The sequence below is a fragment of the Platalea leucorodia genome (genome assembly GCF_965183815.1).
Source record: "Platalea leucorodia genome assembly, chromosome: 4".
NCBI classification, from domain to species: Eukaryota; Metazoa; Chordata; class Aves; order Pelecaniformes; family Threskiornithidae; genus Platalea; species Platalea leucorodia.
Window position 1 is genome coordinate 94,381,938 of NC_138826.1, and position 26,952 is coordinate 94,408,889.

General features: G+C 41.0%; 1 protein-coding gene across 1 annotated transcript in view; it reads right to left on the reverse strand.

Moving 5' to 3' along the window:
• The window catches only part of TMEM117 (transmembrane protein 117), a 221,393-nt gene extending 197,968 nt beyond the window's left edge, over positions 1-23,425 (reverse strand). Inside the window, exons 1-2 of the mRNA XM_082308399.1 lie at positions 23,319-23,425; positions 20,987-21,291 (exon numbers count right to left, since the gene is read on the reverse strand). Of these exons, the coding sequence (XP_082164525.1) occupies positions 20,987-21,263 (277 nt within the window). The 5' untranslated portion in view covers positions 21,264-21,291; positions 23,319-23,425. The remainder of the gene's footprint in view (positions 1-20,986; positions 21,292-23,318) is intronic.
• Between the last annotated feature and the right edge of the window lie 3,527 nt (positions 23,426-26,952).

Below are 26,952 nucleotides of genomic sequence, written 5' to 3' on the forward strand. Positions count from 1 at the left end.
AGCACATGTCCAAAAACAAACAAACAGAAAATAAATAATAAGATAAGGTCCCTGAGGATAGCCAGAGCCACAGTGGATCTGCTCATGAAGCAAATGAGCATGCATTGAAGAGCTCTGTTAAGTCTTTCCCCAGGCAGCAGTGGTTCCAAACCAATAGGCAGGGCACACTGGTGGTGCCCCCCAATCCCTGGGCAATTACAGCTGTTTCTCATAACTGTTCTGCTTCAGGGGAGCGTGTCGTTCTGCCATGAACCCTAAACTCATCAACAGGGAGAAGCGTGCACAGGAAAAGTTCTGAAATACAGAGGTGGCTGAGCTGCAAGAGTAAGAGACGCTGCTACGCAGGAGTGCTTCTTCTTCTCCTGCTTATTTGGGGTCTTAGCATCACAGTTTCAGGAGTCTAAGGTAATTAGTCTACAGCGCACTTTAATAATTAGAACAGCACAATGTATAGTCATCAAAGAACATCCGCCTTCAAGAGTCGTTAAATATGTGTTCTCTCAACACACTGTATGGGCAAAATAATCATGTTCCATCATCAACCACCTGCTGACCTGCTTTCTTGCCAAGTCTCACACACTACCTTGTTAATTATAAAAGCCCATATACCAGGGAGCACATAAACTTTATTTTCAGAAGTTACTATGACAAAGTACTTTTTCATACACTTTGTACAGTGTCTTAATTCTTTAATTTCCATAGTTTTAATATAATTTTGTCCTCACGTGTCTCTACGTAAAAATAATTCTGTTCTACATTGGTATTAAATCTTTCTTGGTTTATGTTTCAGTTGTATTGAGTAAATGTATATGTACATATAATATCTAGAACAATGTTTTTTTAGTTGTCTATAACAGTGACATGAAATGAAGAACCAGGTCCTGATAATCTGAAACACTTTACATGTGTTCGGATGTACCAGCAATCTCACAGGATCTCACAGCAAAATTGCACGCCTATATTCTGTTTAGGGGAGTTATGTACTCACCTCACTGTAAGTGCTGCTTTTTTCCTTTGATGACTTCTTAATCCTTAATTTTATCTTATTTTAAAAGAAAAATATTTACCTTTTTTTTACGTATGAATTGTCTATTGGAAACATAACAGGGTTATTAACAATGCATTGGCTTCCTTAAGAAAGAGAGCTTGTTAATCCATGAACAGGCACCCATCAGCAATTACCTACTGTAATACACACTTATATATCAGACTGATACAGAAAGAACGTCAATGCCATTTAGTGACAAAGATGATCTCAGCATGGAAAACGATAGAATAGGAGAGATAAGTGTGAAGCTCTGGGATAGATGAGTTTATTGCCCTCACCAGATTGCACGCAAGATTGTAAACAGTAAGCTATTTCTAAAATCAAACACTTGTCATTTTTATCTTTCAATTTATCTTTAAAGGTACAGATACACCATTTCTTTCTCCCTTCTCCACCTCAGTATTGCTTTCAGCAAGTTAATTTGTCTGTGTTCAGGCTGGGTAAAATTCAACATGAAATCAAAATACACTTTTCTGGACACAAAATTAAACATAAAAACTCACTGCAGTCCTGGGCTAGAAAAGATAACTTCACACCTCTGGGAAGCAGAGATTCTCAGGTTTTACCTGCCCAGACTTCTAATATTTGAGCTTTTTCAGGAGAGGAAACAATGACTTAGACCAGCACCTTCTCTAAATTTTGTAGTGATTTTTAATAGCAAAACAGTTGTTTTTCTGTTCAGACAGACCATTTTATTCTCACTGCGTAATATCTACTACATAGCTGTTAATGCTACTGTTACATCTTAAGCAAGTATCATTAGAATGGTCTTTTGTTGTTAATGAGGAAAGAAGCATTCAGTTCAGAAGAAACTGTGAAAAACATTATCAAAGTCACTTCTTGATTTTGGAAAAAATTGGAATTTTTTCCTCTTGAAGTGCTCCCTTTGTAACACCTATAAATGCAGCCTGTGCTCACAAGTACCCAAAGTTGGCAAGAAAAAATTTCAAATTTCAATTAAAGATTGGATTGAAAGCCTCCAATGAGCTCAAGACAAATACAATAATTTAAAGGATCACAAATAACCCTTCCACAACTTCTATGCAAAGCCTTTTGCAAGCAGCATTAATGTGGATTGCAGAGATTCTCAAGCAAACTCTAGGGTCCCTCTGCCTGTGTTTCAGCATGTAAAAAGAACAAGGACAACAGTAAGGAAATGCTTTAAAGTCAATGTGAGAGTCTGACTTAAAAAAAAAAAAAAAAACAGGGAAAAATTTCATTCTGGTCAGGTAGTCACAACATAAAACACATTTAACTGAACAAGAATGACCTTTATATTCTCAGTGTGACTGAACTATGCAGTATACTCACAGAGAAAGATGCAAAATGAGACGCTTTTTACTTTCTGTCAGCATCACCCTACCAAAGAGCTGCATGGGCCAGGGCACACATGATGGAGCAATGCCAGCAACTGCCATCATGGGCCTGGGAGAGTGTCACGGAGCGCTTACTGCACTGTGCCAGTGACCAGGGAAGGACCGGGGAAGCAGACAGGCAGGGACCTGCTTTTCCAGGGGAGAATCCAGATCTCAGCCAACTCAGAAGATAAAAATTGTCATGAAACAGTATGTATCAAGATGATACTGATTTCTGCTGCGTATCCTTTGATCCTCCCTGATGACCAAGAATATGACCAAGAGACATAGGCAGCATGGATGGCAGTCCTGCTCTAAACTCTTTCCTGGGGACAAGCAGGAGCAAGCTGGAGACTCCTCCAGTTCACTTATGTAGGACTGAGTAAGGTGGGTCTCCTAGCTCCTCAGTTCACTGTTCTGGGCTCACCTGCAGAACAAGGGACAAACTGTTCGGACTCTGAAACTCTAGTAAAACCCGTTTTTCTGCATTGCTCCTTTTTGTGTCCCACTGAAAGAAAAATATGGAATAAACTGTGTTACAAAAGTAAATCCTTGCCTCTGTGTCTGTTTCAGTACCTGGATGCAATCCTACATGGTCCACACGATCTTATAAAGCTCATTAATTTTCTATTAATACAGCCATCTATAACAGAGGTCCTGAGGTACTCGCACACATATGAGAAAAAGGGGAAGGAAAAGCAAAGAAACCACCGTATGCTCCTGAACAGATTATTCCCAGCCAACCCCGAATAATGAAGAACAGAAGGGAAAAAAGAAGACAGGGGCATTCCTATGAAAAGTATCTGTGTCACAGTGCCTCTGTCATCTGTTCTCCCGGCCTGAGCATCTCACACAACATGCCTTGTGCTGGGCTGAGTCTAAAGGCACCGCGTAATCTTTAAAAATCATCTTCAGGACACAAAACTCATGAAAAATCCTTCCCTCTCTTACCGTCAGCTATTCATGTTCCTCATGATACTCAGCTGTGAATACACCCTAGTAGCTGACAAGGATTCTAGACATTTGTTTGCCTGTTCATAAGTGATTCTACAATCAATTAAACACACTTTTTTAAAGCGTTTTTGTTCAACTAGGCTGAACTAATGCTAATGTTGTCCTGACTGAAATCAAAGGTTTTCTACAAAACAAAAGTTAAAAGGCGCAAGACATCTGTTCATATTTACTTGGTCATATTTTTATTTGGAAATACATGCTCCTAAAATGTTTTATTATAATATTCTCCGGATAGAATGACATAAACAAATAAAATTACATATGTTTATTCCATTTTGCTACAATAAGCAGACAATAAACCAAACAGCTAAGAGCCAAAGTCAACATCCTCTACTATGACAAGTATGTTGCAATACTGGTTTCTCACAGATCTTTGTTTGGATTAAATCTGAGGACATGGTATCCACTCAAATGCCCAACTGTTATACTGAGTTTGAACACATTATTGAATGTTGTAATAATGTATTAGCCTATAAAACTGACGGCAAGGTATGGGTAGCTTTCATGTACCAAATCTAGATTCTCAGATATTACAGCGATGGACGTCTTTGTAATATACCAGATAAATACAAAATAGACCAGGGCCTGAAAGATTTGACTGTTTATGTATGTGCTCAACTGTGGTCAGAGAAACAACCTTCGCATTTATTACTGTAAATTCAGCATGGTTTTGTAAGCATAAATTGTTAAAACAAAAACCTCTAAGTTGAAGAGGTACATTTTGCTACAGATGTCCCAAAGCTGCTTTCTGAGGAAAGCCACCTTTATGTATCCACTGTTCTCCATTTGCCTTTGTAATACTTTTATCTCACAGGTTACCTGAAATTTTCACACTTATTAAGACATGAGCTTACCTTTTTTAAATAAAAATGTTCAAACGTTCCTGAAAGTTTGGTTTTCTCTTCAATATACATAAATGAATGTATTCTGATATCAAAGTTTTTCTTTTCCACACCTCAGAAACACCCCACTTAGCAAAAAGCTATGACAAACTACCACGAGGCAGTTAAAATACTTCACCTTTGTACACTGCTTTCATATGTGGAAGCCAAAGATCTTTAGGAAGAAGAAAAAATATGCCTAGACTGATTCTACAGCTGGAGGAACCACGGCAGAGGTAGGTAATGTGGCTAAGTCCACCCATCCACCTCGCAGGCAAATGCAGCTTCTCTGCTCCTGCCTCAGAGACACATCCAAGTCTCAGGGCTGCCAAGTCTCCCCGTGCTGTGCCTGGAGCCCGCAGCCAGAGGTGATGGGATGTGCTGGCCCCCATGCAGGGACCTACCACCTCTATAGCCCCCCATGCTCTCTTTTCAGGCCTTCTCCCAACTTACCACTTACCAGCTCAGTCCCTTCCTCTTCACATGACTCAGCATGGATGAGGCTTCCTCCGGCTGGGAAAGGTGAACCTTAATCAGTGAGCACTGCAGTTCTCAGCTTTTGCAGTCTAAGGTAAAATGCAGCCTAATGTCACAAAACGTACATATTCAAGGTCTTAGCGACTGACCTAGCTAGAAAAGCGATGTCCTCACAAAGTACATCGTGTGCTAGGGCAACGGGAACCTAGGATCTCTGCTTTCCCACCAGTCCAGCCAATGTCGGTCAGAAGATCGACATCAGTAGCCAGACGCCTTTCCATCAGGCTTCTTGTGCAGCCTGTCTTTCCCGATTTGGGTGGTCTCAAGGGCCTGTCGTGAACTAGAAACTGCAGGTGAGCAAATGCAGGTGAAACATAGCACTCTGCCTTCCTCCAAAATGCCACCTAGTCTTTAAAGACTGCTTGCTATTTCTCAAAGAAAAAGAAGAGAAATACAAATGTTCATAAGAATACACATTCACCTTTTAACAAAAAAATAAGAGCAGCAAAACTGCAAGGAAAGGGCTAACATTTCCTTTTCACTGCCCAAAGGCAATGGAGAGCGGGGTGGTAATGGTCAGTGCCATCTGCCGTACCGACCGTTGCAGGGGATTCACAAAGGCACCACATCTCCCTCTTTCCTTTACATTAATGTTACGACTATTACCCAGATGCAATACCTCGAGCTGCTGTTGTGAAAAAGCTGGAAAAGCAGACAATAGGGGAAGACTTAAAGCTATGCCAGAATTACAGTGTGTGGGCAGGCTTAATTCAGAATTTTTCTGCATCTGTCAATTTCCATTATACAGATTTAACATACAATTTTAATTATAGCCTTTACTCTTACTGATGTTATTACTTCAGGTTTAGACAATTGTGCTGATGCAGTTAAAAGGAAACCTGTAAAAATAGATATTGATTTCCAGTAACGTTTTAGAACATTTTGTAGTAGGGAAGCAACTTAAAAACCTGCGTTAGCAATAGAAAATGCTAACACGCTTGTTCTTGAGGTATAGATTTTTTAATTCTATGTGACTGTATGCCAGGTTATAAAATGAACGTGATTGATAAAAAATTTCCTCTCTTTAGATACCCTTACTGCATAACAAAAGAAAAGCTGGCTAGAGGGCATGTAAGTATTAATCATATTTTTGCACTCTTTATTCTTTAAGAATTTTTAGCATTTTTAAGAAACCTTTTTTGTAACTGCCAGACCTCTAAAAGTAATTTCATGATTCTCCTCCCTTTTCGCATTTTAGAGTTACAATGTTTCATCATCTTATCTGTAGCATCTAATAGAAACTACATTTTCTTCTTTGAATGCCCCAGAATCCAAATTTCACAGTAGGTAAAAGAAACATAGCAGTATTTGTATCCCATATAATGCTGATGTTGAACTCTGAAGGGCAGTGCAGTAATCTCTGTTTTTCAATATCAGTTCAGTGATATTCTGTAATGACTTGTCAAAATAATTATTTCCATTTTTTATTCAAAGTTTGTTCTTTTCTCCTGAAACTGCACTGAAACTGATTTGCAAGCTTCTTTTTAACAATAAGTGGAGTTGCTTACAACCCATCCATCAAGCAGCCTTTTTAAATAAACACTTATAAAGCATTTTTTGAGTCAGAAAACAAAGCAGATTTCATCCTCATCCATCTAGCAGCATCTACAGGTTTACAAATGGTCATTGCAGTAAGTGCTCCAAAATGCAGTATTGTGGCGCAGAAAATTACAAACTTGATCTTAGTGTAAACATATAAAAATATAAACATAGTTTAGTATGTTTACATTTAAATAGTTTCATATGTTTAAATAATATATTTAAATAATAGCAAATATGCATAATAAACCTTTAGCATGATTTGAATGAGCAATGCCCCTTTCTATCAAACACATGCAGCGGAGGCTGACAGTAAACAGCCACCCACAACTAACCCCAGTGCTGAACTGGAACTCAAAAGAGATTTAGATTTGACCACGAGCTTTGCCAGAGATTTTCTATGGGACTAAGGCAAGCTACGCTGCCTGTGGGACTCAGTGAGGGGAATGTAAGGGTCACTACTAAGCGTGCATGCTGAGCCATCAAAGACTGGCAGAGAGCATGAGAAAAAAACAGATTTACATTTTCTTGATGCAAAAAAGCAGTCACTTGATCAGTCAAATACAGGAGAGAGCAGCTGTTCTAAGAAAAAGAATCTGTGTATCAAAGGAAGGGAAACAATGCTCATTTTAATTAAAAAACAAAACAAAACAAAACAAACAAACAAACAAACAAACCACGAAAACCAAATGAGCTAGACTCCCTCCTGGTCAAGAACAGAGTACGCTATTTTTTGTCTAGACCCCCGCTATGGATAAGAGCTCCCACACAGGAGGTTCCCTCTCTCCAGTTCTAATTGGAGGTGTAAAGTATGCAGACCAGAGACAGCTTCCTGATTTAATTTCAGTATGTACAGATTAACAATGGCTCTTGTCTGATTTCTTGTCTTCGATAAATATTTGCAACTATGTTGTCTATTTTGGACACTGTCACTACATCTCACAAACAGACACCCCAGGGGTTACAGAGCATGTTTGCGTTTCAAATGCACAAGACGAGTCAAGAATTGATGTTGCGGGACCAAGAGAAAGTATATTCCAATGACAACCAAGATGGCTGTCTAGCCTACAATGAAATACGGGGGCACGCACTTAGTTCTGAGAGTTTTCAGACTTGGTGAAAACTATTGTTTCATGAGCTATATAATTCTCAACTAGCATCTGTATATGTGTCCAGACAGACAATTGTCTGTGCACGGAAAAGGGATAAAATCAGTTGATCAAGCCCTCTATCAATATTAGTATGTGCTGCAAGAAGCATAGATCTTACTTCAGGGAAGCTGATTATTATTCTACCAGACTCAAACCAGCTAAGGGTTAGGCAGTTGTACTTCTAACAAGTGACTGCGTGGCACTTCCAATATTTTGCAGAATTTTATGCCCACTGTTACAGAAGCACTAGACAAAGCCCCAACCCCATTCACTCGGCCCCAGGTTCCCAGTTGTCTTACCACCCCTTTGCCCCCCTACCACGGGACAGAGGATGCAAAAATACTCCTTATTTCAAGAAATCTATTTCATAATGGCACACCCAAAGCAAGCGATATGGAATGAGCTTTCACTGGTTAAAACGTTTGCAAGACCTATTTCAACTTTGGGCTCAAGTTTCCAGATGCTGAAAAAGTTCTTCAAGAAAAAAGGTCAAGTTCTCTACTTTGATAACACAGGATTATGTTTACAGAACTACAAAGTAGAACTAAAGTTTTGTCTTCTTTTAACCACCTGAAAATTGAACTTTAGATATTTGACATTTTTTCACAAAGTTGCAAAATTCAAAGGAACCCAATGAAAATCTGAGTATGAATATCTGTTTCATACAGATAGCTTCCACTAATGCACAAAACAAACCTCCTGCAATGACATAATATTAGGCATTGCTCATTAATCCTAATTTGCCTTTCTAGAAATAGCACATTATTCATTTTTATTACATACACTATGTAATGGTGTCCAAAAAGGATTATTTGGTACATACAAATTGAAAGAGTAGAAATCCACAATATCAGCTAAACCACCATATCTACTGTATTTAGTAGCAACTTTGGAAAAATTTAATTTTAAGTCATTTGATACTATGTTATTTGCAAAAGTAAGTAACCGTGGCAAATACTATACTGAGAAATATGTCTTCACTAGAAATAAATTGGATGGAGAAACTGTGTTAACAATCAGTGAAACTTTGGACAAAACAACAGTTCCATAGCAAATTTCCTTTGGAGCTAAATCAGATACATAATGAAACAAAATTTTCATTACTAAAAAAAGCCAAAGGGTGGGTATGTTCCACAGTAGAACACACAAAAATACTATTTAATGGTAAGTGCATAAAAAGCTAGTAAGCTAATGGGGGGGGGTGCTGTAATTGAAAAATGTATTTTTTTCAAATATATGCTTTCCCTACTCAGGTTTGTTTTTAAATTAATTATCAATTTAATCACAAAAATAGTGTACAGCTATTCTTCATCTAGCATATTTACGTCTCCTTATTTAGAGAAACTGTTTAACTAGCTGCCATATTCATTCAGTACCACTAGAAGGTGCTCCTCTGTTGAAAGATAATTATTCCTGTCTGAATTGCTTCTCAAAGCTAATTTTCCTCTGATAACTGTGGTTCTGGCCAGTTGTTTACACAGACTGTAATTGCAACAACCACTCCTGTTATGTAACAGCAGGACCTCATATGCCGTAGCCATTACCACAGCATGAGAATAACAGATCTGTCATCACTCATTTTCTTGATAAATCTGAATCCCAGCTGAGCGGTTAGTTTTGCTGGAAGGTGAGGCATGGAAACCATGACTGAGCTGATGCATTGTAAAGAGCTACAGTTTCTGTCAGGTTAGGAAAAACGCATTCCTGGAGTAACTTAGGGCAGAATGCATCCCTAGAGAGACATTTGCACGCTTGCCTGACGTCGGAAGGCAAAAGGAGAGTCCGATACAAAAAAAAGTCCGACACAAACGTAAGCATACGATCTACACCAATTCCACCCCAACAATATCAGCACATCAAATCGCACCTGGAAATCCAAGGATCAATAATTCATATTTCATACACAACCTTATATGAGCCTCGACTAAGTTAAGATTTAGTTTGACACCCAGAAAGGCATTCTGATAACCTCTGGGTACATGCAGGCTGCCTCTGTAAGCTCTTCACATATACAATACAAACCCTAATTGAGAGCTGAAATAACTGCAGTTTTTCTAATAAAAAACTTCAGCCTGTACAATGTCTGAAGAGTTTTAAGTTTTATGTCATCTGGGATTAGGTAAGATTTTGGTGAGAATTGGGAAAAAAAAGGGTGAATGAGGATGGACTGATGGGCTAAGGTAAGATTCTGACTTTGGACAAAGTCTAAAAGTGACCGCTAAGGAATGCAATGTCTGGGCATACTTTGAGAGCCTGGATTTCATCAGCTCTTTTAGCTTAGACAGCAGTCCCTAGAAAGGCCATTTTCACTGAGAGAAGGTAAAGGAAGAAAGTCCCCATGCAGTTCAAACAGTTTAAACCATTAAAAACTAAGGTCAGCCCCCAGGGAGAAGCTTCCTGCTGGTGAGGAGACATGCACGTGGCCTTTCCCAAATTTCAGTATCACAAGGGAAGCAAGCACAGTATAACCCTCCACTGGAGCACTCTGCAAGCAGCAAACTAACTAATCTTAGAGGCTACTCAAAGAGAGTTTGAGTCAGAAGACAGGTCTGAATGATCAAAATTGAAATCATCAAAGGTGAAAGGTGCTGGTGAACTGTTGGGGAAGAAAGCCTTTTCCATCCACCTCTATATGTTAATATGGCAAAAGGCTGTTCCCTGGGAAATCTGGTAGTGCTACAGAAAACCATTCCACCTCTAAAGGTGCTTCTGTCCAACTTTTAGATGGACAACAACTTATACAGTTCAGGATCTAAGACAAAGAGAAATAATAAAGGCATGTCAATGATGCAGCTTTCAGGTCCAGAATGTTTTATGTGCAGCACCATAGTGTGCAGCATCTTAATCTTCAAATAGGCAAAGAAGAGCTCTCCACCTTGAGATGCTAGTGTCTTAACAAGAAACAGGCACAGCAAACAGTACACGGGACTTGTTTCCTTGAGGTTATGGGGCACCTTCTCAGTTTTGCTGCTGAACATTTCCAGCTCTTTCAGAGGAAGGTTCTTTCCCTCTCAGAGTAAGGAATTTAAACCTCTTCAACAGAATCAAAAATGTCTTCACTCATTTCGAAGTAGTAGTTATTTTAGGAATATCTTGTTAGACTACATTCAGTACATCTTGTATGTATTGAAAAATAACCATAAATTTTGTCTTGAGGCATTTACAATGGTCACAAAATATCCACGGAGACTCCTTGAGAGGTCTAGTTATAAAGGGGTTCAATTTCAAATAATATGAATTATTCAGTCACAAAACGAATAGTGCCTTTCATAGTGCCAAAGACACCTTAGTGACACTGACATACTTAGGAATACACGTGCTCTTCCATCTCTGAGGAAGTGGCCTTTGAAGGACTTCACCTTTCCATGACACGTCACACCAAGGAAATGGCTAGAACAGGCTTAACCTGCTTCCCTCAACAAGATGTGTGAGATGGCTTCATGGCATGTCTCTTGAGGGATAAGGTCTGTAACTATAAAAATGAAAAATAGGGATTGAATATATACTTAGATTGAACATACCTCAATGTAAGTAACACAAGAACTCCTACTCTTGATTTTTGTCTTGTAATGTAATTATATCAGGTGTCAATCTGATTTCCAGGGCACTACCCAGAGGAGGAGGTGAGTGAAGAGCCTGTGCTCTGCAGCAAATGGGGTAACTGTGCCAGGGAAAAGTCTTGTCTTCAGTAGTTGATCAGGAACTCCACAGAAGATCCACATAAAATACTAGGTTTTAGTTTCTTCTTCACTTCCTATACCTCATGAAATTCCAACACATTACACTGCCAAGAGTGAATTAAGATCCATATTTTTTGTCACTTACATCTACGACCACAGATTAGCAAGAGCGCTAGGATATTTGTGGCTGGTTGTTAATTAAAGCTGGGATCTCTCAAACTTTAGCCCTTGTTCACTTCCTCTCAGGTAAACTAAAATTAAATATTGTTGTTTCTGTGACTATCTAGGAACATTTTCCTCGATCCTGCCTTATCCTTTTATGCCCCCTCTGTCACAATCTCATTTTCATTATTTGTTTAGTATGTTTGACTTTGACTGAATCTTGTACAGATTTAGTTTCTTCTTTGCTTTAGTATCAAATGAAAGTGTGCTTCTTAGTAGACACACATTGCATCAGTGTCCCAGAAACAGAAAACATTATTTAGTATCTGCATAAGTGAGCCTACAAAGCCCTAAGTAGCTGTCCACTTTAAAAGATTACACCCCAGTGTTGCAGATGAAAGATGAACTCAAGGCAATTTAAAAGACAGGACAACCTCAGCAGAAGATTCTGCCTCTTTTCAACGAACTGTTTTTAAATTTTCAGTTTCTCTGGACTTCAGACAAATGGCCAAAACCAGCAAGTTTCCCAGTATCTTAACAGAAGTAGGAGGATGAAGGACTTGGTAAATTTGGGGGTTTATGAGTACATGTGAAAATTTGAGGACTTGCTTCTTAGTAACAGGTAGGCAGGAACAAAGACTACTGCTAACTACTACCTTTATTATTTGTCTTCAGAATGACTGTCAAAGGCATCTAAAAATAGGCATATTTTTGTTTGAATTCTGAACAAATTGTTGGAGGCTGAGAAACTATTCTGGGAGTTAGCAGTACAGTCTTTCCTATTCCTATACTTTATCTTAGCATCCACAGTGGGCTACTGTCAGATACTGAGCCAGAAGCATCACTGGTTTAACCCACAAAGTTTGCAATGTTCTGAAACCTTATAAATCACAAAAATACAGAGGTGATAATCACATCTAAATCAGCTACTTTGTCATAATTTATTCAATGGTCAATTTGAATATGCAAAAGATATTAATTTTTATCATTCTAGGTAACTGATAGATGCATAAGACAAAGGAAAAGGCAAAAGTTACTATATTAGAAGTGGAATAGGCAGATAAGGCAATGTGGAAAACATGAAAACATGATTGTTGCCTCCAATTTTTAACTCATGTTTGGTTATGTAATCTCAGAAATCTTAAATACCTGCTTTGCTGAGGTTCAGGGAGAACATCACTTTAAACATTTTAAATGTTTTTGGACATTTATATCACACAGGAAAACACCTAATGTTTTTCTAATTACCATCGTCATCATTAAAATACCATCATAACCATAATTAAATTACCATCAGCATTTTTACTTGAAAATTTCAAGAGTCTTGCTCCCCAACACCTATGTAGTCATCTGCTCTTATGCTGTGCTGCAGAGATTGGGCAGCTCCATAACTACGCAAAGGGGAAGTCGGTTCTAACGAGGCCTTCATAATGGCACCAAAGAACCATGCCATGCCGGTGACTGGGCAATAACAAGTGAGGGCTATTTGTGGATTAAATGTCAAAGTGTTCCTAAAAGGTAGTTAGGTAATATATGGTGGAATTGACTCTGCTTAGGACTGAAATGCAGCTGTCTCTGGAGTGAAACATGGTCGATAGGTAAGAACATCTCACCTTAAGTAGAAAGCAAAGGAAATTATAGTGTTTTATCTGAACCAAGCTTTGAGAAAATTTGGATGAAAAGTCATTTGTTTGTAAAACCTTCACAAGATCATTGCTTCTTACAATGAGTTACTCAACATTTACTGTTCTTGCCTCGGTTCACCTTGCCCTGAGGCTCTGCTGCTATCTGTCTCCACCCAGACGCCCAGTCTGCCCCTGGGAGACTCCTTTCCCACCTGGAGGCACCAGGGAGAACCTGAATCCTCAAAGCAGAAAAGTCTCTGCTGTTCCTGCCATCCCCTGGCAGGGGCTACCCAGTGGGGAATGGTGTACTGCCCCTTCTGATGAAAAGAGAGAAAAAAGAAAGCAGAAAACTGTTTGCTAGCATCTGAAATGAGGTTATGTGCCTCGTCTGTCTCAGGAATCACATTTAGAAATACTGTGTTACCGCCCTACCTGTCTCACAGGGAACAATTACTGATCCCTCCCCCTAAAAGCCACTCCGGCTAGTCAGTACATTTACAAGTTTTTTCATTGTGCCACATGCAAAATATCTTTAAGAAATGTATAAACCACACTTACTATTTGCTAAATAGTTCTTAAATCCTGAGAACATATTCAATTTTTTTTAAAGCCCAGAATGTTGAGGTTTTTTCATTTTGTTTTTTTTTTTTTTTTTAAAAGTAAATATGTAACTTCATAAAGTAGTCACACATTTGGAGTCCCAGCAAGGTCACACAAAGAGAAATGCTGTCTGGTACGTGAAGGACCTCCATGCCACTCTGACAGCCCAAGGGGATCTTTGAAAGGGCACAGCATGACCATGGAGATCATGTAGTCCTCGGGGCTCTCCATCGGGCACACGGCGAGGCGATGTTCCACACTAACACCCTCTCCGTCTCCTTGCTGTATGGAATAAGGACAGAAGAAATTTGCCCCTGCACTATGTTGCATCTGTACTATGCTCATCAGGCTGCTCCTGCTAGGAATAAACTCACTTCTATTTCTGGAAATCGGGGAACAGAGACATATTATTCCTGTAAGCGGCAGGCATCATTCCAAACTCACTCCCAGTCTTAAATGGAAAGAAAAACCTGAAAGTCACGTCAAAAAGATCAAAACACAGAGCTGACATATCAATATTAAGTAGCAATGAACTTATTTTTAGTTTTCAGTCACTGGATACTAAATATTCTCTAGAGCCTTCCCATTAGGGATAATCTGACACATGTAGCTCTTCTCGCAGTCTCATGCTGCTGCTTGGGGAATGGGAGATGAGCTTCCAGTAGAATCAAAGCTTTCACTGAAGAAAGATTAATCTTTTTGTAGCTACTGCCTGTACCTCTCCCATTAAGCTCTATAATTTACTACCCAGAGGTAATATGGGATCAGACTGATTCCACAACTAACGCTAAGCGCAAATGATGGCAGTCTTCTCATTGAGCATGAAGAGAGGAAGAAGTAAAATGTTACAGCTCTTCTAAAAATACAAGAGTAGAAGAAGAAATTAGGAGGTCACTTGCATGCTTTTCATTTATATTTCAAAGGTCACTTGTGGTCTCCCTCATGAATGATGTGAAGTTTATTTTAAACTATTGGCAATGCGCCAGAGCTGGAATCTGATGAGCCTGCACTCATTCAGTGGCTGGCTGTGAGCTTCTCCCTTTTTATGTTTTTTTGTTGAGGATTCTGGATCTCAAAAATGCTTGCTCACAGTAATTTTTGCGTTATTATTAGCAAACTGTTAGATTGGCCCCTTGGCACACATTTTATAGTACCAAAATAATCTTATTGTATTGCTTCAACATTTTACTGGAAACAAAAGAGGTGAATCGACTGCGAAGCAATCACAGTAGACCTTGAATGCCTTCAACAGCATTTACTTGATCATTGTTACTGAAATTCATACTGAACAGGCTCTGGAAGACAGTATTTTTTTACCAGCTATCACATTAGTTGCTTTCTATTAGGCTGAAGTCATCAATGGAAAAGAAAAAGCAGGAACAAAGTTGCTGGGTATTAAGTGACAGATCTTATTGTAATGTAAGATACAGACCTGACAACAGAAAAGAATATGCTCTATCAATCAGGTTAGAATTTGATGCAAGTATTGCCATACACCCATCATTTGTTCCTACAGATGGTGGCATAACTGTTCATATAACTACTATCAAATGAGAATGGGAAACAGTCTGGCTGAAAAACAGCCATGCAAGAGTCTTATCACATCTTTTTTTTTTTTTTTTTTTTTTTTTTTTTTTTTACAAAACAGATCACGTTTGGCTCATTAGCTATTGTGCAAGCACCGCTATGAAAGTGATACGCCACAGCAACACTAGCAGCAATACCACAGCCCAGATTTTACACTAACATGACCCTTAATATATCAGGATACTAATTAATCATATACGTACTATTGTATGAACTTATTCTATGTCTGTTAACAGATTCACTTTTCTCACATGTAGTGCATTATCATCCTGACTAAATCCCATTCTGCCTAATTTCCTCTTGCAACCTGCGTATGTTCATTGCTTCAGTTGATACACACTTTAACTTTCAGCATAAAAGCAGACACTGAAGAGTCTGTTTATAATAGGTTTGCAGTATCTTTTAGAGCCTTCCAGATAAGATGTTTGACAGAGAGTAATGCTTTCAGACAACGGGTCATCAGTGGGTGTTTTGTTTGAAACTGTCTATCCCAAAATTGCTCCCAGCATAGCACTACTGTCCATTAAAAAATTTGCAACATTAGTGTGTACCCACAACTCAGTGCAATTCCTATAATGACAGCTTCATTTATTCATTCCAGTGTCTATGAAGCTCAGATTATCATTTAATTCTAAATAAATTGCCTACTGTGAACATTTGTAAGAGAGCAACCCATTAAATTCAACATTTATTCAACTGCTCTGATATGCTTGCAGTAGTATGACGATTCCCCTGTTTTAAGAAATATGGCTTTAGTTATATATATCTTGTTTTCCATAATTTGTTATAACATATTAAGTATTTAGTTTCTATCCACATGATTTAGAAAGGAACTTACAAATATAAATCTAGGCATAGTCATAGGCAATTGAATAAAATCCAGTCTCTGTAATCACAGGCTTTTAATCAGATTTTAATACATCTTTATAATCACTTAGAATCAGAAAAATGGGCAGGTAGAAACATACACATTTTATACAGCATGTTTTTAAAAACTGATGTATTCAATATGCAGTCAAAGTGAAGATGCTGGACTGAAAAAATTAAGATATTATTTTTTCCAAATATACTGCCTATTTATCCATACTGCTAAAAGTCTATTCAAATGAAAGATGATTTTAAATGTACATGATAGATCAGTTTTATACATTGATACAATATGCACAGCCTGCAATTTGGGCCAAAAAAACTCCCCCTGAACTCAGAATTTGGGCCTGAGGTTGGAGCACAGAACTGCAACTATGCATGTGCTGAAAAGGTGCCTATTAAAACACACACCTTCTACCCACTAAACGCTGTGTTATTTTCCAGACAGTGCCCCAAAGCAATATGAAAAATGTGCAAGAGCTTATTCAGGAATTTCTTTTAACTCAGGAGTTAAGATTTGAATGCATTTTCTGAATGCATAGTGTCATCAAATGGGGTCAATTTGTAAGCTCTTTCTGTTTTTAATAAAGCAGAAAATAAATCAAAAAATCTCTAAGTAAGTGCAAAGACACCACTTTTCCCCGTCTCAAGTAACTCTCTCATGCAGAACAAAAAATAACAGGGGCATACGTCCTTATTTTATGTTTCCCCAAACTTCCAATATTCATCTATGACCTTTCATTTTCCATCGCAAAATAAAAAACATGTCAGAACACAATACCTAACCAAATAGAAGGTATGCTTAGTGATGAGTCAAAAGAATATAGTGGATAACAGCCAAAAGGCAATTTTAAATTTCCGTTTGTTCTGACCATATGCCATAAAGATATACAGAATGTACTAGATAAAGGCTGTTTTCCTCGGAAATATTTATCACAGGAGACGTTTATCAAATGAAATAAGTTATTTCTTGACTGAAGTGCAAGAAATGTAATTGTTTTCTCATCTTGTTTTAAGTCATGAGCAGTGTCTTGAAGAAGTCCCCGAAGAGGTCACTGTTCAAAGGCTGCAATGAATATTATCAAAGGAAAACACCCCACCATGTTCTCTAGTCAAGATCTCTACTTCTCAGCAATATAGTTTACCTACTCCCTTATCTCTCTATGAACTCAGAGAGATGAAGCCTAAATATTGTTTCCAGCACCCTTCTCCTTCTGCTTTTAGGAACATAACATGCTTGAATTTATTTCTATTACTTTTATAGTTCATGACAGTCATGGCTACCTGACAGTGTCTGTCACCGATGATAACGATGATGTAGTTCTAGCTACACTATTTTTCTAGTTCATATGCAAACTCAGCAGCAAGACAAGGGACAAAAGAGCAGGAAGGGCATAGATAAAGAAAATCCTTTCCACTCCTCTTCATCTAAAGTGAGATGTGCAGACTAATCCTTCTCAATTTCAATTTGCAGCATACACTGTGAGCCAAGATCTGACAGGGGAAGATTGACTGCTGCTATTTGGTTTCCTGACTGCAGGAAGTTATACACAGGCCACAAGAAACAACCAGGCACAATTTCCTCTATGAACAGAGCTTATCAGAGAAAAATAAACAAACAGAATGGTTCCAAGCTATTATACATGATAAAAAAAGGATTAAATTGAAAAAAATTACAGAAGCAGCAGCTACTTAAAAAGACAGACTAGGGAAATTAAAAACAATAAAGGGGTGAAATCATTAAGCGCTTGATGCCAGGAGATCCAGAGGGCGTAGTCAATGAGGATCTCAATAAAAGGAGGGATCTCTAGGCAGTGAAGACATTAAAACAGTGGCAAATAACTGGCAGGAAAGATTTCAGCATGGGCTGTACAAATCTTCTGGAGACCCAGCGATACACTCAAGCTGTAAACCCACATCATCATCTCATCAATGCGATCGCTATCCACACTAGCTAGTTTACAGCTAGCGCGGCCACATCAATCAGCGATACAGCCAGATCCTCAGTCACACCGACTGCCATCTGCTCGCAGTGTATCACAAGCAACAGCATATTTCCACTGACACACTGTGTGGGTGCAGTCCCACAGCACTCGAGCCAACACAAGGTAGGGCTGCCGCTGCCCCCGGCTATCTTGGCTGCACAGTCCTTGGCCGTTGCATCAGCGTTGCCACCCAAGCCACCGCCTCAGTTCAAGGAGCTGCTGTAGACAACAGCAGAAGCAACCGGTTTTCCACGGGATCAGCTGCCTGAGCTGGCTCGCTGCTCCATGACATCAACAGCAGCGCTGGCTCAAGGAGGCACCAGAACAATGTGGCTGGGGCTGGGAGGGTGGGACTGTGGCAGATCTACATTGGTTCAAATTGCCATGAAACTCAACATGCAGCAACTAGCCTCAGATCAGAGTGCATCTACATTCATACTGCTCGCCCAGACTATAACTGTAAATAGCCGTAAGCCAGCACTGCCATCGGCGGCAGGAATCTCTTGCCTGTTAGTTTCCTCCCAATGCTGATCTCTTCTTTGGGCTGTCACAAACATCGGTATCATCAGAGACGTGATCCTCACAGAAATTAAAGATGGGTACTGCTAATGTGGGTAAGTTCCCTATCGTGTTTCACTGAGCAACTGCACAAAAGCACAACGCAGCAGACACTGAAGGCTGGGCAAACCTTCTCCTTTTGGCAGTAATGCTGATTCAAGCCACTTTGAAATTTATGTTAAGCTACGTCCTATGATATACACTTACAAATCCAGAAAGAATTATCATCATAACCTACCTAGATAGAAGGCAGAGAATTACTCAGTAGTCAGACTAGAACATATTCCTAAAAAGAAAAATTCACGTCTTGATGAAGCCGCATCCTGTAACAACTTGTTCCACTGACTGTCTAGCCTTTCAGTTAAAAAAAAAGAAGTGCTGGCTATTTGCCACTTCCAAGCACTGGACCTTGCAATACATTTGCTGGACTGAAGGTTCTGTCCTTCAAGTCAAATTTGAGCAAGTCACTCTCTAATCTTTCCTTTATCACCTCCATCCTCTCACTGTAGGGCTTATTTTCCAATTTTATCACCAGTTTCATTATTTTTCCCTAATCTTCTCCAATTTAACAAAATCATTCCTCAACTGCGGAAGCCAGAGTGGAAAACATTATTGTGACAGTGCTTGCTCCAGAGCCCAGGAATTAAGGTAAAATGTCCTGTTTATGGAGACATTTAACGTTTATCATTACATTAAGGTAAAATGAACACTAAGTAGCCAACAAGATGCTCAACTATTTTTCAGAGTAAGTGCTTCAAGAGAAGCCTGTATTAAGAGAAGTCTCTTGATGTGGCTTTGCTTGTTCACTCCTTGACATAACAGCTTTACATTTGATTTATTGAAACGATAGTGGCTCTCTTTCTATCTTAATAGAATGAGACAGACTGAGGAAATGGCCTATCGCTCATGTGCTTCGAGGTGTTCCCGTAACCATCCATCCTGCAGTCCTACCAGTATAAGAATATAGGACTAGACCATCTAGACCGGCAATGACATTCTTAGAATCAGATGTTTCAAAGAACGGTGCAGCTGGCAGGAGTGAAGTAACCTTTTCCACGATTACTACTTATCTCTAATACTTAGAGACAGCCTTGAGCCCTCAGATGCAACATTTTCTACATTTACTACATGACTCAGTTAAGACAATGATAGACAATTTTGTATCTCTATATATTTACACTAAGTTCTCAGTCTCAGAATTTAACCCAGGGTCATTCCATTCCTTTCAGTCAGTCCATGTGCAACAAGTTCCCCAGTTTACTCCCATCTTGTGTACGAAAGCATTTACTGTCATGTTTTTTTCCATTTCCTACCCTTCCATTTCACTGACTCGCTGTTGTACTAGGAGACAGACAAGTCCTGCTTCTCTAGAATTCCTGTTTTCACGTGGGAGGTCTTCAGCACAGCTCTGCTAATACTAACAACAGCCTCTGCTTCCACTTACGTGAGTTTTGGCAAGACACACAGTGTCACCGCCCCAAAGAACAATGCCTTTTCTGCAAATTGCTGAGAAAATTCTTGTCCTGGTTTTGGCTGGGATAGAGTTAATTTTCTTCCTAGTAGCTGGCATAGTGCTGTGTTTTGGATTTAGGATGAGAATAATGTTGATAACACACTGATGTTTTAGTTGCTGCTGAGTAGTGTTTACACCGGTCAAGGACTTTCCAGCTTCCCGTGCTCTGCCCGGTGCACAAGAAGCTGGGAGGGGGCACAGCCAGGACAGCTGACCCCGACTGGCCACAGGGCTATGCCATACCGTATGGCGTCATGCTCAGTGTATAAACTGGGGGAGCTGGCCTGGGGACAGCGATCACTGCTCAGGGACCCACTGGGCATTGGTCAGCGGGGGGTGAACAACTGCATTGTGCATCACTTGTTTTGTATATTCTTTTACCATTATCATTATTATTTTCTCTTCCTCTGCTGTCCTATTAAAGTGTCTTTATCTCAACCCACGGGTTTTACTTTTTTTTTCCAATTCTCTCCCCCATCCCACTGCGGGGGCGGGAGGGAGGGTGAGTGAGCGGCTCTGTGATGCTTGGTTGCCAACAGGGGTTAAACCACGACAATTATATAACAGGATTTAAAAATCGGTCTGAAGATGCAAAGGAGTATTTTCATAATACTGAAAATCACTGACCTCTCAAGTATTTAAAACATGTCAGCTTTCACTACTTTTAGCCTTTTTTGACTGAAATCATTGTGAATTATGCTCACATAAGTAGACATGGCATTAATTTCCACGATGATGGAAGCTTTGATGTACTAAGTTCTATACAGCTCTAAACAGCTGAAGCGATTAGTAGCAAAGCTTACAATATTGCAATGGATAGAAAGCTAAAAGGAGAAGTCAGAAAGCCATTATCAGGAAGTCAGTAGGTGCATCATGTAACTTACCAAACAGGCGCTGATGGAAGAGAAATTTCCCAGCTATCAGTCCTGTGAGAATGGCAAGCAGCCACAGAAACACCTTCAAAAATCTCCAGCCTCCTCCTTCAGGGTATTTATTTGTTACAAAGGAGAAACAATTACCAACAACAATAACATTGGCTTCTGTCTGACTGTGAGATACTGGGTCCTCAGCAAATATTAAGAAGTTAAAGAAGATCACTAAGTAAGCCACAACTAAGCGAGACCACGGGTGCTGGAAGTAGTAGCGGAAGTCTTTATCCATCCTCAGAATCTGTAGAACTGTTCTTTGCCTGTATGTAAAGACACAAATGCACAATGTTATACATACCCAGAATTCTCAGAGCTTAGGAGATACCTGCACATTACAAAAATCAAATCACTGTAATCCTGTCATCAGTAATTTTTAACACTTCAGACATGACTAGCAATGAAAGTTTCAATCAAAAGATACAGTTAGATCCAGGCAGAGAAAAACTGAAATTTCTGCCCATTCCAATGTAAAAACAACAAATAAACATATATACATTATAGCACAGGATTTTCACTCTCAAACATTTCTACACTATCTCTTTAAAATTACAGATCCATAATGGGGCACGAAAATACAGCATGTACGAACACAACAGGCTACATGAAACTCAGAGTGCCTTTCCAGCCACATTCCAAAAAATACAACACATATTTCACAAATGTTCATGCTAAGCCTAAATTGAATCTTTCCCCTTATAGGAGAAGGATGGAACAAGCCCGTAAGTCCAGTGAGGTCTACTATTGCCTCATCTCCGGGAAGCTTACAAGCATATACCCCAGCAACATCAGAAAGTTGTGTTTATATGAAGGAATAACATGATGGAAAAGTTGCTAGAATTAATCTTTGCATGTCAGGCAAGCCTGTGGAAATCTTTTCATTGACTTCAGGGAGTACACCTATAATTAAGCATATTTTCAAAACTGGAAAATAAGAGTGTCCCGAGCACAGACTGTTTTGTACAAATACAAAAATTGTATTTCGAAGCTTGCCTACTTATGAAGTACTGCTATGGAAAAATGCAACTGAGCACGGTTAATGTTTCAGTTGTATGCCATTTGATTTCTTTTTCTTTTATTCACAACAAATTAGTTGTTTCATCCTGTTGAACCACTTTGTATGCACAAAGATACAAGGCCTTTGTCTTGCAGAACACCGCAGTTATTCAAGGGACACAGAGTGTAGGAAGAAAAGAAAAAAAAAAGAGTATCTAATAATATTGCTTGTTTATTACAGCACGATCCTTGAAGGATACAGTGTACTTAATTTGAACAGTACAGATTTTTGCAAATGTCATATGCCCTGCAGGGGAAAAAAAAAAAAAAACCAAACCCAAATTGCAGCAAAAGACCTAAAAAAACCCAAGCAATTACTCATCCCTTCTTGGACTTCTGACGAAGTACCACTTTGCAAACTTACAAACGGCTTGAATTACAGTGTCTCCCTTTAGGTAGTCCCTTCAAAATTATTTAACTCTATAATCCGATTTATATTTGTAAAATTACAAGGAATCCTGTACCCATTAAATCAAAAGGATAAAAGAACCTCTCAGCAGATTCAGACAATGCATTCAGTAAATAATAAAAATTAATAATGTCCCATTATGCATAAATTACATATGAAGAAGAAAAAAAAACACATTAGAGAGTTAAAAAGTTGGCACAAGGAAGTGAAAGCCCTTTGAAAACTTTATGAATAAAGTGATTTAAAGCAAGGGTCATTGGCCCCGCAGCCTAAGAAAATACCACTTCAGGGAAATTAAACTGCCTTTAGAGCCACAAGGATGCCCAGAGCTATTTTATGTTCTCCTTTCTTCCTGTCAACGGGAAGAAAAGTTTTGGTGTCTCCTTATGTGTATGAACCATCTGAATGCCCGAATGGGGCTGGAAATAAACAACTCTATGTCCTGACATTTTCGGCAGCTGCCGGATACCCGAGAGTTTAAATTAGACACCCAACTGAAGACGCAGCTTCCTAGGAAGCGTTTTATAGCATAAGAAGCCAACATCTGAAATAGCAGCAGTGCTAAATAGCTAATTAAAAGCCTGCTCCTGCCTGCCTCAACGCCGAAGGCGAGCGTGCCGAGAAAGCCACGCACCAGGCGCCCACCGCAACCTGTTAAATCGGCCCATCTCCCCCTGCCCCCGGCGCAGACCCGGGGACCCGCGGCCGCGTCACCCCGCGCAGCTGCGGCCGCCGCCGCCGCCCCGGGGGGCACCGGGCCACGGGCCCGCGCGGCGCCGCCGGGCCGGGGCTGCCCGCCCGCCGCCCGCCGCCCGCCCCACTCACCGCGACGGGGGATCCGGCGCCGCGGGCGCGGTGCTGCTGCGGCGCGGCTCCGCGCCTGCCGCGGTGCGGCTCTCAGCAGCGGCCGGCCCCGCTCCGCTCCGCTCCGTTCCGCGCCGCTCCGCAGCGCTGGGCGCCGGCAGCCCCCCGCAGCTGCCCGCGGCCGGCAGGGCCCCCCCGGCCCCTCGGGCGCTGACAGCGGCGCTGGCGCTGCCGCTGCCGCGGCGTCCCGCCCCCCGGCCGCCGCGGGGAGGGAGCGGCTGCGGCTGCGGCGGCGGCGGCGGCGGCGCCCCGCCCCTCCCCGCCCCTCCCCGCCGTTCCGCTCCGCTCCGCTCCCGGGCGCGGGCGAGCGCCGGTGCAGGGAGCGGGGCCGCGGCGGCCCCGGCGGTGCCGCAGCCGCGGCGGCAGCGGGCGGCGCCGCTGCGGCAGGGTCCCGGCGCCCCTGCCTGTCCCCGCCTGTCCCCGCCTGTCGCCGCCTGTCGCTCCCCCGGAGCCTGCCGGCAAGGACCCGAAACGTGCGCGTTATTCCCACGGGTGTCTTTATTCCCGCTGGAAAATGGTGGGCTGGGAGCCACGGGGGCTTATCCAGCCAGGGGAGGTGAACGAAACCGGAGCGACACTCAATTCCCACCGGTCAGGCTCCAGTATTAAGTAAATTCGCTGTAGAAAATGACAAATACGGGAAATACGGGGTCAAATCTGGAGGCGTATTACCCCAAAGCCCAGGGCTGGCAATAACAGCTCCCTCAGGAAGACTGAGGGAACCCCTCATGTTTGGGAGGGGAGGGCGGTCGATACCCGTTCTGCTCACATGGCGGGGGGCTATCGTGAGGCCGCGGCCAGTCTCCAAGGGGCGTATGCAGTCAGTGGTGTCACTCCGTCGGGCAAAATGCCTCTGTGCAGCCTGACGGAGTTGTTGACATTGCACTTCAGCTGAATTGTCAACCAAAGCCTTTTTATGTGGGACGTGGTCCCTAGTGCCAGTGTGCTGGTACTGCTGACATCCCGAGAAAACGTTTACAGGATGCTCTTGGCATTGCATTATGACTGGGTCTTAATGCAATATGTACTAGTTCTGCTCATTGCTGAAGACAGGCGAAACCAACCTGAAGTTGCCGGACACAGCCTCGATGTATTGTTGTGAAAAGTCAGGCAACCCCGTGGGAGCAGGTAACTGAAATACGGCATCAGACTTCAAACACGGATATACATTTGGCTACTTCAGGCCAAGGTACGGAGGAACATGGGCAAGGTCCACTGAGGAATGTGGAAGGGTCTTTAGGCGAGTCGTGTTGTGAAAGACCAGCACAACCAGAACAAGCACCAGATGAAGACTTGTGTATCCCTTCTGTACTTACGGCAATATAGTTTTATATATTTTTGTAAATAAACATAACTGTATTGAAGGTATCTGACATAATCACCACATTATCTTCCTCAGTGGAATAACCTACGAAACCCTCAGTTTTAGGTAGAAAGATGCAACAATCAATATTTAACACTACCCCCCCCCCGCCTCAAGCTACCTTTACAGTAAACAGAAATTTAAAATATTCAGAGACAAAAAATCATCACGTGCAATGAAAGAATACAGAAATACAGTGTACAGCACTGCCTGTTCATGCAACAGTTCTGTGTGCGCTGCCACACTTGCAGCAATCAGTCTCCTTCTGTTCAGCAAATGAGAATCCACAGAGAAGGAGGCAGCACCCACCACAAAAGAGATCACACTCTTCATGCACCTACACACTAAAAAAAATTCTTTTCAGCTCAGTTGGAAACCCATGCCGCAACTACAGTGTTCATGCACATTTTTTTCAGATAATAAATCAGTGAGCAAGTTTTTGAAGCCACTAAGTCAATCAAATGAAAATCGGCTACTTTTCTATTAAGTAACCAAAAAGCATGTGTGCCCTATACCTCCCCCAAATTTCACGCTGCAATTGCTTTCTTAGAGAAAGCCAGTATTTTTCCAAAAAGTATAATATTTCACTCTCATATCAAAAAACAGCTGAACCACTCCTATTCCTTTTTTGAATCAGGCAATCAAGATTTAGTTGATGAAATACATACCTGAATAGCAACAATTAACAAATAATCTAAGTAGGCAAGACTAATCAGGCCCACTCACTAAAAAACAGGAACTGTCAGCAAAAGAAGAAGATAAACAAACTCTTATCTACGAAATTGTCAGCAACTGAACAGGCCAGCAGTAAAACCAGTAAGTTGAACCTAAAAAGCAGGTTGAGTCAGGACAATGAGTCATCTTGAAATGCTAGTTTCGATACTTGTGAATGGAACTATTTTACCAGCACTCCTACTATAAAGTAGCGCTTGTGTAAAGGCTATCCTTTTACACCTGGTTTTCAGCAGAGAGCTGCGACTATTGAACTAACTGTATATATACTTACTGCAGTATCAATTTCTGTAGAGTCATTTTACATTCAAATATGAGGAATCAGCCTTCTGCACATTAGTCTGTAACTGGAAAGTTCTCTTACAAGACTCCGCTGCCTCAGACAACCCTGTCTGGTGCAGGAACACGCGCTGAGCTACAGTATGTTCCAAAATAATGATGCTGTACTAAGAGACAGGTTTCTTTGCTTTTCTATGCCAAAGCAGAATTGCTAGTTTTGTCAGTGGAAAGGCTGCAGGTCCAAACTAAAAAGACTCATGGAATCACTCTATTCAAAAACAAAATAAAAAGAAAATGCAATTAATTATAAAATCCTGCGTATCCAGGACTGAGAGGTAATTCTGGAGATTGGAAAAAAATGCTACAGCTTCATCTGAGAAAGTTCTCTGATATCCCATGTTATCTATACCGACTATGTGCTTGGCTGCTTGATCCGTAAAGCTGTAAGTCACTTAACAACCATGAAATTTCACAGAATCACATCACAGCTGAGGCTGGAAGCAGCCTCTGGAGATCTTCTAGTTCAGCCCTATGCTTGGAGCAGGGTTGTGTCCAGTTGGGTTTTGAGTATATCCAAGGTTGGAGACTCCACAACCTCTTAGCGCAATCTGTTCCAATGTTTGAGCACCCTCCCAGTAAAAAGTTTTTTTCATCTGTTAAATAGAGCTTCCTGTATTTCAGTTTGTGCCCATTGCCTCTGAGAAGAGCCTGGCTTCATCTTCTTTACCCCTGCTATAGGGCTTTCAGATACATTGGTAAGATCCCCTCCCTTGAGCCTTCTCTTCTCAAGGTTAAACAGTCCCAGCTCTCTCACCCTGTCCTCCCACTCCTTTCATCTGTGGTTGCAAAAATGCCTCTCCCCTGGCTTGCTGCTTGGAAAAAGTAATTCATTCCCTCAAACCTCAAAACCCCATTACTCAGGGACTGTGCTCCTAATGTATTTTTCTTCCACCCCGCTGTTGTGGGTTGACCCCAGCCAGCAGGTAAGCACCCATGCAGCTGCTAGCTCACTCCCCCTGCCTCCTTCCCCAGCAGGACAGGGGAGAAAATAGGAGAAAAAGAGAGAAAACTTGTGGATCGAGATAAAGATGGCTTAATAAGTGAGGGGAAAAAAGCGAGAATTAATAAAATGTAATAAGTGAGGATAAAAAAAAAAGTGATGCTAAGGCAATCACTCACCAAGGCCCACAAGCAGACCAATGCTTGGTCGGTCTCTGATAG